General features: G+C 33.3%; 3 protein-coding genes across 3 annotated transcripts; 1 reads left to right on the top strand and 2 right to left on the bottom strand.

Annotated features, from left to right (window-relative positions):
• The first annotated feature begins 1,281 nt into the window (after positions 1 to 1,281).
• On the top strand, positions 1,282 to 5,158 carry LOC111288332 (putative folate-biopterin transporter 4). The gene is made up of 7 exons (XM_022879175.2): positions 1,282 to 1,482; positions 2,275 to 2,402; positions 2,778 to 2,999; positions 3,137 to 3,604; positions 3,968 to 4,165; positions 4,269 to 4,406; positions 4,588 to 5,158. The coding sequence occupies exons 1-7, from the start codon at positions 1,402 to 1,404 to the stop codon at positions 4,847 to 4,849; spliced, it is 1,497 nt and encodes a 498-aa protein (XP_022734910.2). The 5' UTR covers positions 1,282 to 1,401; the 3' UTR covers positions 4,850 to 5,158.
• A 5,405-nt stretch (positions 5,159 to 10,563) lies between these two features.
• Positions 10,564 to 13,329, bottom strand: LOC111287941 (cytochrome P450 716B1-like). Its single transcript, XM_022878637.2, has 4 exons — positions 12,500 to 13,329; positions 11,783 to 12,221; positions 11,171 to 11,358; positions 10,564 to 11,007 (listed from the first exon to the last, which is right to left on the bottom strand). Exons 1-4 carry the CDS (start codon positions 12,989 to 12,991, stop codon positions 10,705 to 10,707), a joined length of 1,422 nt encoding a protein of 473 aa, XP_022734372.1. The 5' UTR covers positions 12,992 to 13,329; the 3' UTR covers positions 10,564 to 10,704.
• A 654-nt stretch (positions 13,330 to 13,983) lies between these two features.
• On the bottom strand, positions 13,984 to 16,305 carry LOC111287829 (protein FATTY ACID EXPORT 5-like). Its single transcript, XM_022878499.2, has 3 exons — positions 15,963 to 16,305; positions 15,072 to 15,159; positions 13,984 to 14,323 (listed from the first exon to the last, which is right to left on the bottom strand). Exons 1-3 carry the CDS (start codon positions 16,159 to 16,161, stop codon positions 14,251 to 14,253), a joined length of 360 nt encoding a protein of 119 aa, XP_022734234.2. The 5' UTR covers positions 16,162 to 16,305; the 3' UTR covers positions 13,984 to 14,250.
• Between the last annotated feature and the right edge of the window lie 1,375 nt (positions 16,306 to 17,680).

The following is a 17,680-nucleotide window of genomic DNA, read 5'->3' as shown; positions in this document are numbered from 1 at the left end:
TTGCATACATGATATAATTTTTTACGAAAAGTAAATTTAGATCTCCCAAAGATGAGATTCTAAAAGTATTCCGAATAGAGATGCTTTAAGAAATCTCTAGGTGAGAAAGAGTTCTGTTAATGTTACCAACGTACTGGAACATTTTAAGAATTATTTCAATAAAAAGGTTTCGATTTATTTTTCTCGAGAATAATTTTTTTATATAAATAAAAAATCAAGGAAATTATTTTTCGAACACTGAAAATTAGACTATTTTCATCATAATCAAAATATAACATGTTGTTAATTGGTACCGTTTTTAATGGGCGTTGTAGGGGTGCTAATCTTTTCCCACGCGTAACCGACTCCCGAACCTAGACTGTTTCACAGACTGTAAAATTATCTTTTTAATAAATTTTAATTAATTTTAAAATTTTATTAAAATGATATGTTTTAGTAGGTGGCCAATCGCACCTAGTCAAAAAAGATTGGTGACGACTCCGTTGGTTTTTTATTAGTTTTCAAATTCATCGGACGGACACAAAACCGTTACGACAGTAATAAAATATTTAAATTTATTTATTTATATAATATTTTATATAAAAGATTAGGTATTATAATTTATATTAATATAAAAATATAAAATATATTTTTTAATTTTATTAAATTTATATATTTATTATTAAAATTTTAAATCATATTATTTTTATATTTTATTTTCATATTATTATATATTTTAAATTATTAAATTTAATTATTATCAAATTCGATGAATATATTTTATTTTTATTTGTTTATATTTATATATAATATTTAATAAATAATTATGAATAATATTTTAAAATTTATTAAATAAATAAATAAATAATAAATATAATAAAAAAATTTAATTAATTTATCTATATTAATAAATAAAATATTTGATAAATAATTTATGAAAAAATTTAAATTTTTTTGTTCACTTATTAAATTTCATAAATAATTATAAATGATATTTTATAATTTATTAATTAAATAAACCACTTTATTTTTGTCCAGGAAGAAAAAGAAAAAGGTTGAGTTGCGAAGATACATTTCACTACGACAGTCAAAGACTAAACGCGTAACATGCCTGTGACCTTGATAAATACTGATGGCAACTTTGTCGGGACCAGTTGCTTACGTGGCGGGACTTGGTAGGACCGGAAACGTGTTCACTACTTTATTCCCTAACTGACAAAAATATCCCCGACAACTACGTAGTAGACTCCAACGAACCATAAATATAAAAGTCATATCACCATTAACTGCAAATAAACCGTTAGCAAAGACAGAATAAAAAAAAAAAAATCAAAGAACGTTGGTGATCCACAGAAACAGAAGAAAAGAGGGAGAGAAATTCAAAGTTTTTTCTTTTAAAAATTTTTGATTTATTTTTGAAAGATGATAGAATGGATAAAGCAGCTCAAAACGGCATTTGGATTGGCGTTTTTGTGGCTTGTTTGTCTAATTTACTTCACCCAGGTTCCCCAATTCTTTCTCTTTCTTTCTTTTTTTCTTAGTTTGATTCATGGGATGCCTAAAGATGTGAAATTTCATTCCTTTGGGCTTCTGGGTATTCTGGTTTTTATTGATTTCTTGTTGGGTTTCATTCCAAACTTGGTTTTTTCTTAAAGAAGTTGTTGATTACAGAATATTGGATTTGGATGCTATAAATGACAACTTGATTTTGCATTTGCATTTTTTTCAATTTTTTTTATTAAAAATGGCTCTTTTGGGTATTTGAAAGCAAAAAATTTGTTGATGTTGATGTTTGATTAATGTTAAATTTTGATGAATGAGATCTTTGTCAAGTGTCAAACTATATTATTGGGAAGCTTTGTCTTTTCTATGAGTTTCATATTCAAAATTTGGTCTATAAGTTTAAATGGTTTTTAGTTAAGTAGAAACAACCCCTTAGGCCCTTAGGATCCAAAGTTTAGCTCACTTGGTTCATGCCGTGATTCTTAAAAGGTGGCATTCAGGGTTCAATTCCTAGTACCTGTAACTCCATTCTTCTTATTCCAAGGCTCCTTGGTACTATAAAAACAGGCACTTTGATTTCCCTAAGACTTTGTTAATATGAATTTGTGTGATTCAAGGTCCTCAAGAATATCTACTGCAGAAGCTTTTATAGGGAAGCAAGCTCATTGTTTTGTTGCGAGTTTCCAACTAATTCCAAACTCCATGTTCTTGCAATTCCTATTAATGTTCCGTTTTGCCCCTTTTATTATCGTGCTTTTGGATCTAAAGTAACTTCTTGATGTGTAAGTACAGGGTTTCAGATCATTTGTATGGACAGCAGTTTCCTACCAGATGAAGGATAGGCTTAAGTTGTCACCCTCAGCTTCCCAATTTGTGTTTTCAATAGCATTTTTCCCGTGGAGCATAAAGCCTATATATGGGTATGCATCATTCTTGTGCCTGGTTGAGAAAAAGACATAATTGTGGTAGATTTACTTATTGAGAAAAAGACATGTTGAGATTCCAAATCAATGTGGATAATATATAAATTGCTGATAAGCCAATCTTTTGCATGATAACATAGGCATAGAGAAAGAGTCTCTTCTGGCAAAATATCTTATGGCACATGAGAGGGAGTGATGGTTCTTGTAGATGTCATACAAGGATGTTATTTTTTACGTAATCCATACAAAGCCTTAATAGAACATGATGAAAACTATCTAGCTGACGAATATATGCTGACAAAAAAACTACCCTTTTAGCGTTATACTATCTCTTGGTTGTTTGATGGAGCCATACTCTGTTTCCACATGCAGGATTTTGTCTGACTGCATTCCCATTAAAGGGAAAAAAAGGATTCCGTACTTGGTGATTGCCACTGTGATGTCTCTTGTGCCATGGCTTATTCTGGGCGTAAATGAAACCTCAAGGAGTTCCATGTGGCACCTCATAATCCTATTAACGGTACAAAACCTGGGATCCGCAATGGCAGATGTTGTGATTGATGCAATGATCGCTGAGGCTGTAAGATGTGAGAAGTATGTTCATCTATCAAGTTTACTTCCCATTACTGTGTGATAAACTCTTCTATGTTTTCCACAACCACTTATTTGCATGAATTTTTATGTATTTTGAAGAACAAATAACCAATAAATTTGAAACAAATTTTGATCAGGGCCTTATTTGCTGGAGACCTTCAGTCAATATCATGGTTAGCAATGGCTTTTGGTGGAGTATGTGGGAGTTTGCTAGGAGGATATGCATTAGCCAACCTAGAGATAGATATTATTTTTCTTCTTTTCTCTGCACTTCCAGCCGTACAGTTATTTTCTTGTGGTTTGGTTCAAGAGAATCCTATCGGTGGTGAACTTTTGTCTGAATTCTCTAATTTGAGTGATTCCCATCTTTTGAACGGGAAGACTAACAATTTGGACGAAGACAGTTCTTTGGAAAAGAAATCCAACTTTGGTGCCAGAAAAAGAAAGAAGAGCAAAAAGAAAAGCAAAAAGACACAATTTATGCCCAGAAAAGTAGAGACGCAGAGTCCTGGGAAGGGCAAGTCCCTGGCATTACAGTGGTTCCTGTCTCTGAAAGATGCCACTTACAGTTTGTGCTGTGCTTTTAAACAGCCAATCATTTTGAGGTAGATAGTAACTTACTTTCTGGTACTGAGAGTTAAAAGTAGTGTCAGCTTAAGGTTATGAAGTGCTTTGCATTTCCAAGGCAACCATTTGAGATGATTACTCAAATGGCTTATGGTCTAGAATAGTCTGCACTAATGTTGGTCCACTTATGTGGTGGTTTCAGCTCTTTGTCTATAGATGCAGATTTAAAACAGCATTTAAATATGCCTATGCCTATCCAGCAGTGAATAATCAGTACTCGTTCTTAGGTGTTATCCTAGTTGACACTGCTGTTTGATATTGTGGCAAATTTCTATTTTACAAATATTTTTTCCCTTCTGATCATGTTTTCTTTTGATTTAATTTGCCTCTGGGAACTCAAGATCAATGGCTTGGTTTTTCTTAGCACACGTCACTGTTCTAAACCTTTCGACTGTCATGTTCTACTACCAGACAGAGTTCTTGAAGTTGGAAGCATCTTTTTTGGGGACTGCACGAGTTGTTGGATGGTTAGGCCTCATGATAGGGACATTTACTTATAATCAGTACTTGAAGAAAATGAAGTTGCGCAGAATTCTCATGTAAGTACTTGGTAGTTCAGCTTAAAACTCATTTGGCAAATATTTTTCATTCTTCAGAATAATGTGATCAATTTGTATCTCCTATTCTGCAAACATAATGCAGGTTGGCTCATATTGGTTTGGCTTTCTTGAATCTCTTTGATATTGTTTTGGTGTCTCAAACCAATGTTGCCTTTGGAGTATCAGACAAGAACTTGGTGCTTTGTGGATCTGCACTCTCTGATGCCATTAACCAACTCAAGTATGTTAAACATTTTCTTTTGATAATTCATCATTAATATGAGAATGTTACACATGAAATTCTTAGTCAGGTGCGAAAGGCACATGCCTTTTTCTTTGTTTTGGATTCTATATGCTTGTTGGTCCAACCTATCCGTGTGAATCTTACTTCATGCTCTTCCACTTATTCCATGTGAATGCAGGTTCATGCCATTCTTGATCTTGTCTGGACAGCTATGCCCACCAGGAATCGAGGGAACTCTATTTGCTCTCTTCATGTCAATAAACAACTTTGGGTCCACCGTAGGATCATTTGCAGGTGCTGGATTGGCATCAATCTTGAACATCTCTTCAGGATCTTTTGACAACCTTCTTTTAGGCATCACTATTCAACTCTTCTGCACTCTCATTCCAATCATGCTTCTGTTTTTGATACCAAAGGAAGCCACAGGGATAGCATCATAACTGACCATTGATTTTTCGAACCGACAACTGAATCGCTACCGAGGATGGCTAGATATTTATCTTCACCATTTTAATCGCTTCATCAATTTTGATACTGCTGAAATGCAGATAGACAAATACAGATAGTCACACAGAAATTCATAGAAATATAGGTTCTTTTGAGTCATATGATTCTCAGTTTACATCTTGGATATTGTCTTCTGATATTTACAAAAGAATCTGTTGTATAAATAGTTTTGGTTGATTGATTATATACACAACAATGTATGTAACAGTCTAATCTATTATTGAAAGAAAGATTCTGGAGCATTCATTTTTGCCTAAAAGAAAATGAAAAAGGACGTGTGGGTGAGAAGCTTTAAAGTTCAAACTTGAACTGGATCAAAGAGCTGAATGACAGATTTCAGCTGATCCACAGCTCCTCCAAAGTAGTGCTTCATCCTTTGACTGTTCACCTTAAAGGGCTCTTTAACATTTTCATCCATGATCTCAATGACACTATGGTGAAATACTTGAGTGACCACATAAGGACCAGACCATCTACATTTCAGCTAACCTAAAAATAGCTTCAAGTGGGATTTAAAAAGCAACACTTGCTGTCCTGGCTCGAAGCTCATTTCGAAAATTTTCTTGTCATGCCATTTCTTTGTCTTATCCGTTTAAAGCCTGGAACTTTCATAAGCTTGTAATCTGAATTCATCAAGCTCATTGAGTTGTAATAATCTCTTCTTACCTGCTGCATTTACATTGAAGTTCTGTTTTTTTATGGCCAAAAAAGCTATATGTTCCAGCTCGACTGGCAGACGACAATTTTTTTAAAATAGCAACTGGTACCGTAACATTCCTATAGGAGTTTTGAAAGCAGTTCTTAGAACCTGATTGCATCATCTAACCTTTTGAACCAATCTTTCCTTGAGGATTCATCGTTTTTTCTAAAATCCTCTTGATTTTCCTATTTGAAATCTTTACTTGGCCACTTGTCCTTAGGTGGTAGCCATAGCAACCTTGTGGCTAACCTCATATTTTGCCAAAAGAGCAACAAGTATTTTTTGCAGAAATGGGTCCGCTCGTCACTAATGACGGCCCTAGGAGCAAAGTTATTAATTCCGTATTGGATAATATTTCGGTTTATATATATATATATATATGGTATGTATTGATATCAATGGTTTTGGTATATTATTTTGGATTTTTCGATTTAGTATAAATATATTTGTAAATATATATGAATTTGTACATTATAATAATACTACTAATAATATATAAAATAAATATTTAATATCTTTAAAAGTTAAGTAAATAAGTTAATAAATATAAAAATAATATCATAAATATTTCATGATATTTTTAAATATTTAATCTAATTATATGATATTTACATAAGTATTCTTTAAACAAATATTAAAATAAAAACAAAGAGGAAAAAATAAACCTTAATTTTACGATTGTTAAACTTTAGAAAATGAGTATAATTACTTTCTTAAAAAAGATTGAAATATCTATAAACTTTAGTTTCAAAAAATCAAGTATAAAAAAAAAGTTACAATAAAAAAATAAAAAAAAACTCAACTTTTAAAGGTTATTTTACAATTACTTTTATTTTTATTTGATTAAAAAATAGTTAAACAACAAAAAAATAAATTAAAAATTATAAAAACATGTTTTACATTTATGTATAAGTTGAAACAAATTAATCTATCAAAATTAATCAAAATCAACTAAAACCAATGAAAACAACCATTTGGTATGAAAAATATTCTTAGGTATATTATATTTTAGTGTAACTGAAACATATCGATGGTATAGCATTTAGTCCATTTTTTTTATTTTATCATATATAGCTTTTGGCTTAATTAGTAACCTAAAACTTATAATTTTGGCTCAATTTTTTTTATTAATTTATTGTTTATAATTTTTGGTCAAAATAATAATTTATAAGCTATAATCTTTAGCTTGACTTTTTTTTTTAATTAATCTTTCGATTATACCCATTGATTGAATACTAATTTATAACCTATAATTTTGGCCTAGCATTTTTATTTTATTAATTTATAAATTATGGTTTTTGGCCCATATACTAAATCATATCCCATAATTTAGGCCCAAACAGTTATAATAACCAGTATTTTTTGGCATAATTTTTTCTTTTTATTAACATGATGGTTATAGCATTTGGCCGATAGAATGTAGACAAGAAAAAAACCAATCTCATGATAAACAGCTGACTACTTTTCGGTCTCAAATCGAATAATTCGCTCGAAGACACAAGGTTTAAAAAAATTCACTTTCAATTTTTTTATTATTTTTAATATTTTTTGTTTTCTAATTTTTATTTTTTTGCAAAAAAAAAATGATATTCATAAAAAATATTTTTGGTTACAATTTATCGAATTGTGCTAAAGTGAGAGTGGTTCCTTTAGCTTGGATTTTGGGTAGAGCTTGTAGAGATAGGTGATTTCTATTATGAACTTGGTTGGTATCCAAAATCATCTCTTTCATGGAAAATAATTTAAACTGGAGCATTTTCTTTTGTTTTCAAGTTTTCTATTTCTATTTTTAGCTTAAATTGATTTTATTTTATCTATTTAATGCAATGTCACGAGCATTATTACTTTTTTTTTTCTTTTTGGTATATTTGTAGAATTGTCTTAATCTGTTTAATTGTTTTATGTTTTTGAGCATTTTGTTTTGATGCAAGTTTTTTAATTTTCAGCTAATTTTGCTTTGTTGCATTATGGAATGTAAGTATGATAGCATTGGATATTTTTTATGCATAATTTCAGACTAAAATTTATTTATTTAATTATGGATAATGCACCTGCAAACTTTTTTTTTAGCATGATACATAAATTCATGGTCTCTAAAATATCTTTTTTAGAGTTTTTTAATTTCTTTTTATTATCCATTTCGAAGTTTTAACAGAAGAAATTTATTTAAGGACTTGGTAGGGTGCTTATAATGGGGTTTTGGTGCTTAGCTAAACAGGGTGCAAATTGTTGAGATATTGACTAGGCCACTTAATGGAGGTTTGATCAATCTGCAGGAACTCTGCAAATTTCTTCATAAAAACGAAAACATGATTGTGAAGCTATTGCGTGCTATAATTACTGATCACGTTCCTTTTTTCCTTCGAGCGCGAGGAAAGATTGGTTTTGCTTTGTTTTTAGCAACATTGTTTCTTAAACCTATGTTGAGTTGTTAGTGCCATTATTGCAGCTTGCAAGCCTGACGTGCTATTGCAGGGTCTGTAATGGACTTGTCTTATGCAACCTTTACAAATTTTTACACTTTCTGCTTGATTGGGTAGTGGATTTGAGGTGATTTCTGCTGGAAAGAAAAACCTTGCTTGATCTGTTCAACTGCGTCGAAGAAAGACCATAATAAAATTCTGGAGCTAGCATAGGCTTGATGTCATGGTCAGGTCTTGGTGTGCCTTGGTCCTGCCGCTGACCCTAAGCTGAGCAGCGGATGAGGCTTTATGATTGGGACAATGGTCTTAGAGCAGTGGGTGGGCGGTGTAAGTCTGAGAGCATATAGCTGATTGAGTGTGCAGCCAATTTGTACTCTAGTCCCAAGATGGGTAGGCAAGTGCGGACGCCTTGGAGCTTGGTAGCCAGTCGGGTGCTATCGGTCGAAGCCGTATGCATCGACTCTCAAGTGGGTTGATGGAGCGATGAGTAGAATTTGAGAATCATGATGGCCAGAGATAGGTCACTGGGCCCTGAATTAGCTGAAAAAGGCTTTGAAATAACTGAAGAGAAAAGTGCCCCATTTCAGACAATTTAACAGTTCCTGTTAGTATTGCTGGGAAATCTCTAAAGAGCTATAGGGGATGTTTGGTGTTAGTTCTCTACCAACTCCTCAAAAAGCAGGTAGGCAAGGCCTTTTTAGTCTAAAGTGAGTTATTCTTAGGCACATATAGTGTCTAAGTTGGCGGGTATTGTTGAGTCATGAGTGTGGCAAGGTATCTCTTCGAGTTATAATAAACTCGGAGACAGTTAAAGCCGATGGACCTCGTATCATGCCCCTGCATTAAATTGTGGGGTTAGATGGTAGCATTTGCTATGTATCTCGGTTTCCCTTCTTTGAGCCGGATCTATGAGTAACAAAAAATCATAAGATGGTGTTTACGTAGAAGAGGCACCATCTGAGAGATGAGCGGGCTAGCAGGAAGGCACGCTGCTAGACCCTTGCGACCATTCAGTTGAGGTGTGCTGCAGCTGAGGTAGTACATCCGAGTTCCATGACGTGAAACGGACATGATGTCGGGTGTTCATCATGCGTGCAGACAGCTTAAAATGAGACTAAAGGCTGAGACTCTAAGATATGAGTTTCTTGGGATGAAATGAGCCTAGTGTGGCTTCGGGCTGGCTATTGACTAGCATTTGTATTGTGCTTTGGGGTTCAAGGCATGAGACCTTATGTATGTTGCGTACGACATAGTGTCGGATTCTCACTATGCTAGATTGAGACATTCTCATAAGAACCGAGGTTGCATGCCCTTATGTGAATTCGAGGGTCTGCGGGCATGGATGGGTGTTCAGGGCCACACTGAAATTTGTGAGCTAAGATATAATAGGAGTTGGGTTCCTTTCTATTGAATTTGAAAATGTTGCGTGTGACTTTACAATATCAGAGCCAAAAAGAGCTCGCGAGAACGCGACTTGAAGGATTTATAATGATCACATAGCCCGCGACACTCGTCATACTTCTGTTTTGTGTTTTCAGACAAGTACCCAAAGCAAATAATTGCCTTTGTTCGACTTGTTTCTCTTAGGATCAAGGCTGTGACCATGGACCGTGGATGAGGAAGAGAGACTGCTTTCATGGACACATGGGCGAGCTATGGATGCCCTTGATACCTTATTAGATGTAAGTTCTTGCAACAACTGGCATGTTTATGATCTTACTGTTACATTTGGATTCACAGGACTAACAAATCCTTTTTGGTTGATGCAGGAAGCTCTTGGGATGATTAATGATGGCGGTATTGGTTCCACTGTGTATGCTCTATCTCCTCATTTGGGTTCTTTTTCCAAATCCAAGAGTGTTGTAACTAGAAAACGAATTATGTGACAATTATCCGTTTAGGATTTAGGGTTTCCAGGGCCTTATCGAATGAAATTAGCCGCATATAATCCACAGATCCATACCCCATATGAATGAACAGTATCTCACTCTTTCTATGCCTCCAAAGCACTCCAGGCTGTAAAACTACTAGACAGCTTCGCTTCTGCCATTTGTCGTTATCCAATGGTCAACCACTACTGTTAGTATGTACATCTATTGTTTGGGCCAATTTGTAAATATGGTAATCAGACAAGGAGTGGCAGATGTCAGGTATTGAATTGTTGTACATGATAGAAAATGAACATCGACGAGGACAGAATTACAAATGCCATATTTTTTAGTGAACTTCTAGTTTTTATACGTGGAGCTGTAAGGTTTTAATTTTCCTTGTTTTATAATTCACATTCGATGAGTACTTGGGGAAGAACCAGTCTTAACAGCTACATAGCATAGGTTTGATTTTACTCTTATTCTAACATGGTTAGGAAAGCTGTCTTGGATTATTATTCTAAGATTTTTGCACTATTTTTCCTTATTTGTTTGTAGAAATGAGGTCGTGCCTCGAGGATAAAAGGTTGTAAGTATTAGAATTTGAACTTCAGATATGTTGGATGTCATTTTTTGAAGATGATTGCCTGTATCAATTGAGCTAAAATTCAAGATTTTTTGAATTATTTTTCAGGCACACTAACCTTTCTACTAAATTAAAATTCACATCATTTGATCAGCGACAGAAAACTTGCAAGTTTCTTTGAAGTGCAAAAAATCATAGTTTCAGTGAACCATCACAATAGTTTTCTCGGACTGATTTGAACTGGTAGTCCTTTAGTTGGAACAGGCGTTGGATCCCTGCTGAAAAAGTTGTCTGATAGTAACTTCCAAGTGAACCGAGTAACCAAATAATGAATTGAAACAAGGGTTTCAATCCTTGCAAACTCATATCCTGGACATATCCGAGGTCCCCCTCCGAATGGAATGAAGCAGTAAGGTGGAATTGATTCTGGATTCTCAAATCTAGTCGGATCAAATTTTGATGGTTCTGGAAATATGCTGTTATCCATTTGTGTCATGCCCGTAACCCAGAAAATCTTCATACGAATAAGTAAATTATCAGTAAGATACTATTAAACCTGAAATACTGCCAACAAATGGCATTGTCTGTTCATAAAGTGTTGGACTCTTAGTTCCAATAATAAAAAAGAAAAATCTGACATACTGAGAAAATGGAAAGGAATGTATGGTTTTACTTACTTGCCAGTCCTTTGGAATGAGATATCCCCCATACTCGATATCTTTTACAGCTTTCCTGAAGCCACCAAAGACTGGTGGGAACAGCCTCAGAGTTTCCATTGCAACTCTCCATGTGTATTTCATCTTGGCCAGGTCTTCCCATGTCAGAAGCTCCCCATTAGGCTTGTTCTTTGCTATCTCTTCTTGTTCTGCAACCACATATCAACAAGAACCCTAATCTCATAAGTCCCTTTTCTGCAACATTTTCACTAAATTTAATCATCCAAATTGTAAGATTCAATGGCTTTCAAGTAAGGGTATTACCTAGTCCATTCACACATGGTGAAAAAGGAATTGACAAATTCAAAAACTGATGTTAATCTTATGAAGTTGTGGACCTTAAAGTTAGACCTGATACATGATGACATAATACGAAAACAATAAAAAAAAAGTATGAAAGCGATAGGGTTTAAAATTTTAGTCAAAGTCATGTATGAATTTGGTAAATACAGAAAAATATGTTTTATGTTTGACTTATTGACAACAATTATTGTGTTTTATACGAGTTAGACATGAAATAGATATGAATTGTCATGTCTATTTAATGTTAAATAACATCATGTTCATATGTACCTTGAAGAACAGCTGCATAAATGGCAGGATCATTAGCTAAAAGGCGCACCAAGAAAGTAAGGAGAACAGAAGAAGTGTCATGTCCAGCAACCATGATGAGCTTAACATTGTGAATAATCTCCTTCTCAGATATTACTTGTTCATTCTTCTCATTGCGAATGCTAAGCAGACAAGTGATGAGGTCTTGGCGAGGAGAAGCACCCTTCTGTAAATCCACTCTCTTCTCACCAATGAGACCTTTCAACAATTTCTGGGCCCTTGCACTTGCCTGAAGGCTGCGGTTGTAGCGTGTGAAAGGCAGATTAACTGGTACCGACCACATTCCGTCTATCATGTGTTGAAAATCAATGAAAAGTTTGTCTCTTCTGGTGCCTCGTCCAAGTCCAAATAGAAGAGAGCAGATGATGTCGAATGTGAGGGTTTTCATCAGTGGTAACACCTACGAGGATAGGAAGAAGCATCATATACAAAGATGAGAGTTACAGATAAGGAGAATTGAATGTCTAATTCTCCATAATGAAATGATAAGTTGTCGCCAACAGCTGGTGACCTATTGGTAAAGTGGTGGATTCTTAGTTCCAATAATCAGTTTCAAATCCAGATAGCCTCAAGTAATAAAACAAAGACAAGTTGTCTAATTTTCCAGGATCTGATTTTCTAAGGCACTGGTAAGTGTTCAGTATTGAATAACATAACTCATATGTTCAATAAACATACCTTGACTTGTTGCTTGCCATGCCAATGCATCTCAAGGTGCTTCTTGACTTCTTCATCCATCTTTCCAACATACTCCTTCAATGATTCAGGCTTCAAAAATGACACAAGAGCATCTCTGACTCGCTTATGATCTTTACCAATCAGTTCCAGAAGACACCGATCACCCAGAATTGAGCTAATTGACTTTACTTGCTGGTTAACAATGGTGCTGCTGTCACTGGTGAATACAAACTTGTTTGCAGCCTGACCATAAATGAAAACAGATGGTTTGCCAAATAGGTTAATCTTCGATATAGGACCATACTTTCTTATCCTTTTCTGAAGCCATTGCTCTGCAGTGTTGGCTTGCATGGCCCAGAGAAGTTCAAGGCTTTGACCTACTATTGGAAGTCCTAGGGACCCAGGAGGAAGCCTTCCTGATGATCGTTTTCTCCTGGTTAGGAGAAGGAAGATGGGGATAAGAAACAGGAAAATAGTGATGATGGTGTTCATGGGTGTGGGTCTGAGAAACGTAGCTGATGGCTGAGGGGAGTGGGAGAGAGGAATAGCTGATGTTTAAAAGCAGAGGAAATTGAGTCCGAGCTTAACTCAATTCATTCATGCGATCATATATGACAAATGGTATTCAACAAATTTGGGATTCGAATCGAAGCACTTGTAACTCGTTTCTCTTCTTTATTCATAGGCTGTGGCTGAGAAGGGGAAATTTAAGAAGAAATTATTGATGATCTTTTGTCGGCTTTAGGAGTGGAATCTAGCTCTTAATATACCATTAGCATAGTAATACACGCCGTCCATTTTTCAATTTCTTCTGTCTAAATCCATCATTGGATTATTCATATTTCCTTTTCATCACCAAACAAAGAGAATTTTTTAGCAAGATTCTTGTTGCTCCAACTTTGTAAGTTTCCTTTGACCCTATAATCAAGTGATTTTCATGGCATTTTCAAGCAACATTAGCATTATTTAATGTAGACAAATTGTAGTGATTGATGTCAATTAGAAAGAGTCCATGGGATTGCATGTAACCTGAAGTTTAAATTCGCCGTTGATTTGTTAAATTAGGCAAAAATATGGGGATTAAGTGTTTTAAATTCCTTGGCATTTTTTATTAAGCGACAAGAAGTTTCTGAGTTCTGTTTAGTACATCTCCGAGTTATTCTGAACACACTTATCACACCATGCTAATCAATTCATAAAAAATTTCCTTCCCACAGCACGGCCTCCAAGTGGATTTGAAATTCCTTTAGTAACTCGACATTTTGTAATTTGAAGAAAAAGGTACTAATCCTAATCTCCTATTTAAGTTCAGCAGAATCTATAACGAACACTGCAGTTCTGGTTCCCAGGCAAGCCTGGATGTCTGCAAATTCATAGAGAATATACCAGGACGCAAATTCATATTACAATTCGCATAATAAACTCACTCTATAAACCTGATCTCATTAGGACATTAAGTGAATTAATCATTCCAAGACAAGAAATTTGAACTTAACAAGAAAATTGTGTATAAACAACATAATTTTGGTCACAAGCCAGGTTTTTTTCACTTAACAAGAACAAAATTGTTTATAACCAACATAATTTTGGTCACAAGCCAGGTTTTTTTCACATATAAGACAGGTTATCTTTTGCATCATACACGCATCAGAGTACTTATTCAAGAAATTAAAGTTTCGATTACAAGCATCCGAGCTTCAATGATCTTGACGTATCTGTTAAAACTGGTGAAGCCAATATTCTCAGCACTATCATTCAGCCTTGGCTGGAATATGATTGCCACCGGTTGCAATTTTGTACAAGTAAAACCCGGTCATAAGAGCACTGCAATAAAATGGCATGTGAGTTTGTGGCACTACAAATTTTGAATGAATGTCAAACTAACAAAGAAACTTAAAATGTAGCACTCCATATTTTAAATGAATGTCAAACTAACAAAGAAACTTAAAATAATCCCTCGTCCTCGATTCAAAAGAGGTGGCAAAAAGGAGGCAAGGAACAAGGGATTTATTTTAAACAACAGAGGATTTGTTTTAAACAGCAGAGGATTTAAGGACAGGCAGTAAAACTTTGGAATCACAAATGGAAATAATACGAATTAATGACCCGAGAATCAGTTTCTAGTTGAATGTAGATAGATGATAGAACACAACAACTTAATCATCATGAAAGAATCAGAAAATCAGGAGACTTTTACACAAGTTGAAATGCAGCATGCAGTCATTATGCGATAGGTTAATGGACTGGACATGGAGATTTGATGATTGACACCATGCAAAGGAGCTATTAGTCTGCGTTCAAATCCTAGCATCTGCAACCCTTTTCCTTATCCCACATTGAGGCCTCCTTTGCACCAAAAAATGGAGATATTTGTAAGGCACATAACTGGGCACTCTAAAGTTGATAATCTTCTGTGATATTTATCCATATATGAGCTTAGATTTTATATTGATATATGGATCGACCTTGTGATGCCAGAAAATTTTGATGAAAAAATTTGGCAGTATATTATCAGTCATGATATAATGTGATATGAAGGTAATGAAAAAGTTCAAATAGGAGACCTACATACCTGATCCCAGCGACAATTCCAGCTGGCATAATCTTAGAAGTTTGGTAATAACGTTGTCCCATGACCCATGTCAACACAGCAGCGGTAACTGGTTTAAAGCTATATGAATCAGTAAAAAGAACAAACTTGTGTTGTCATTGAAAGGGATGATTGAAAAATCAAGCATATACAATATAAAAGTTCCCTTCCATGAACATAACCTACAGTGACAATCAGCTTATCTGTAATGATCTATTTGTTTCTCAAATGGTATATTAAGACTAGATAATGGCAGATGTCCTGAAATATTATATCACAAAATCTAGGCATAATATCGAATTTCAGATGATGAAAGCTTCTTAATAATCTATTGCATCAGATAGCTGTAAGAAGACCAAAAGACAGTTACAGCCATGATAGTTGAGAAAAGCCATTTCAAAGCTAAAACAAAGACCACTTTCTTACAATTTCAGTAAGATAATAGCATTTTCTTTTACGAGGACGCTTCAACCTGAACATAAAAGAGATTACAGATGCTGAGATTTAAACCCAGACTTGTTTAAGCTGGTTTCATAATAGCACCACTTTGGATATACAAAAACCAAACTGATATTTCCACAATGCAACATCACAAATCCAAAAACAAAGCAACCACATCAAGTTTATCATTAGAAAAATCCATTGCAGCATCAAATCTTGGATCCATAAACTACAAAAGTCAAAACTTTTTCCATCCCAACAATTGAGCAACAATCAAATTTAGTACCTTTAAACTACAAAATTCATCATTTCCTAAGACCAAATCATAAAGGCAATTAAAGAAAAACGCAGATCAAATTTACCACCAAAAATTCATAAAACAAAAGAAAAAGACAAAAGTTTGTTAGAAAGTTGAGAGTTTGAAAACGTTACCAGTCTCCAGAACCAAAGCCAGGTAAGAGTTCTTTCTCTTCTCCAAAGCCTTAAGGCTTAAATATCCAGCAATGATGAGAATCAATCCACTGCCAACACCCCCACCAAGTGATGCTGTGCTCCCTTTCCTCAAATACCCAAAAACTCCTCCACCCACAAGAATCAATCCATAAGGGATTGTGAAGCAAAAATCATGCATTTTGGAAAAATTTTTTCTTTCGTTACCTTAAAATGGTTTTCTTTTTTTTTTTCTCGGGATAACTTAAGATTAAACTTGAGTTGAACAGATCAAAAGGAAAGAAAAAAAAAATCAAATGGGTTATGCTTTTTGACTTTTTTCTGGTGCGTGGAAATTTCAGTTGGTTGAGGCTATAATGTTTTAACTAATTTTATTTTGTTTATTTCCAAGTTTGCCCAGTAATTATAATAATCTTTCAATTTTGTTCTCCATTCTTCAAGCAAAAATGCAAAATTATTAAAATAATTTCTTTGGAAAAAGTAGCTGCAATTTCTTTTTTACAGAACTGTTTGCCTAACAACAGTATGTACTAATTCAAAGAAATATTTAGTAATTAATATATATTGTATTAAATTCTTTCATAAAATGTTTCATGGAAGTTATTATTATATCCATATATTTATCCTTCTCTCCTTTGTTTATTAAAAAAAAAAAAAAAGACAATGAATGAATATCTTTCCAAAAAAATACAAGTTTTCTTGAGCCCTTGTCCTCTTCTTTCCAACGAAGCAAATAATAATAATAATAATAATAATAATAATAATCTTCCAAGTTAATTACATTAATTGGATTGTAAGGAGTAATTATAATTAAATTGAGTTTAAGGTTGAAAGAGACTGTAATTTTGAGAAATTTTTTTATATAGAAAATCATCTTATTAAATTTTTTTGTAAAGAATGAAGGTGAAAATTTTCACATAACACTGTCCGTTCTTCTATTCTCTAATTTTTTTTAAATATTTTTTATTAGATTTATTATATATATTTTTAAATTTATTTTTTATTAAATAAATTTTAAAAAAATTAATAAAAATAAAAATGATAGAACAATTCATATCCCGTTGATTTAGATTCGCACAAATCCATATAAGTGCGTTTTCTGAAAATAGGATTAGATTGAAAGTAGATTTAAAATATTTCGTTCTGTTTCGAATGTCCATATAGCACATTTTTTTTTATTTATTTCATTTTCTTTGATTTTTTTAAACTTTTATCTTTTTACTTTTTTTAATTTTTTTACTTTTATATTTTTATTAGATAAATTTATAATAAAAAATCATTATGATAAAGATGACAAAAAAACTCATATAAAACGAGTTTTGATTCGCTCCAATCCAATTAGTGCACTTTTTTTTAATTCTAAATAATTTGGTTACGTTGTTTTAAATCGAGCTTGGTTGGCTATTACACCTCTGTTTTATAATGGATAAAAAATATATTTTTATTATTTATTTAATTTTATATTTATATATGTATTTTATTAAAAAAATTATTTAATATATCAATTTAATAAATTCATGTGCATCCCATTTTTTTAATTTTATTTATTTGATAAATTTTATAAAAAAAAATCAATAGATGTAGAAATGATAAAATAATATATATCCAATAAATTTTAATTCTTTATGGTCCAATTGATGGGATTTTTTTTAATGAAAATTAGGTTAAATTTTATTTTTTTGAACAATTTAGGTCAAGTT

This window comes from Durio zibethinus, chromosome 4 (assembly GCF_047325235.1).
Source record: "Durio zibethinus cultivar Kanyao isolate XHJ-2024 chromosome 4, ASM4732523v1, whole genome shotgun sequence".
Taxonomy (NCBI): Eukaryota; Viridiplantae; Streptophyta; class Magnoliopsida; order Malvales; family Malvaceae; genus Durio; species Durio zibethinus.
Note: the sequence above shows the minus strand (reverse complement) of the source record. Positions and strands in the feature narration are given on the sequence as shown.

Excerpts from the sequence above, each read along its gene's own strand:
- LOC111288332 (XM_022879175.2), top strand. The coding sequence starts at position 1,402 with ATGATAGAATGGATAAAGCAGCTCAAAACGGCATTTGGATTGGCGTTT. Across the intron at positions 2,403-2,777 it reads AGCATAAAGCCTATATATGG|GATTTTGTCTGACTGCATTC; the intron begins GTATGCATCATT and ends TTCCACATGCAG. Across the intron at positions 4,166-4,268 it reads AAGTTGCGCAGAATTCTCAT|GTTGGCTCATATTGGTTTGG; the intron begins GTAAGTACTTGG and ends AACATAATGCAG.
- LOC111287941 (XM_022878637.2), bottom strand. The coding sequence starts at position 12,991 with ATGAACACCATCATCACTATTTTCCTGTTTCTTATCCCCATCTTCCTT. Across the intron at positions 12,222-12,499 it reads ATGGCAAGCAACAAGTCAAG|GTGTTACCACTGATGAAAAC; the intron begins GTATGTTTATTG and ends CTATCCTCGTAG. Across the intron at positions 11,008-11,170 it reads TCATTCCAAAGGACTGGCAA|ATTTTCTGGGTTACGGGCAT; the intron begins GTAAGTAAAACC and ends ATTCGTATGAAG.
- LOC111287829 (XM_022878499.2), bottom strand. The coding sequence starts at position 16,161 with ATGCATGATTTTTGCTTCACAATCCCTTATGGATTGATTCTTGTGGGT. Across the intron at positions 15,160-15,962 it reads GGCTTTGGTTCTGGAGACTG|TTACCGCTGCTGTGTTGACA; the intron begins GTAACGTTTTCA and ends GCTTTAAACCAG. Across the intron at positions 14,324-15,071 it reads GGAATTGTCGCTGGGATCAG|TGCTCTTATGACCGGGTTTT; the intron begins GTATGTAGGTCT and ends ATTTTATTGCAG.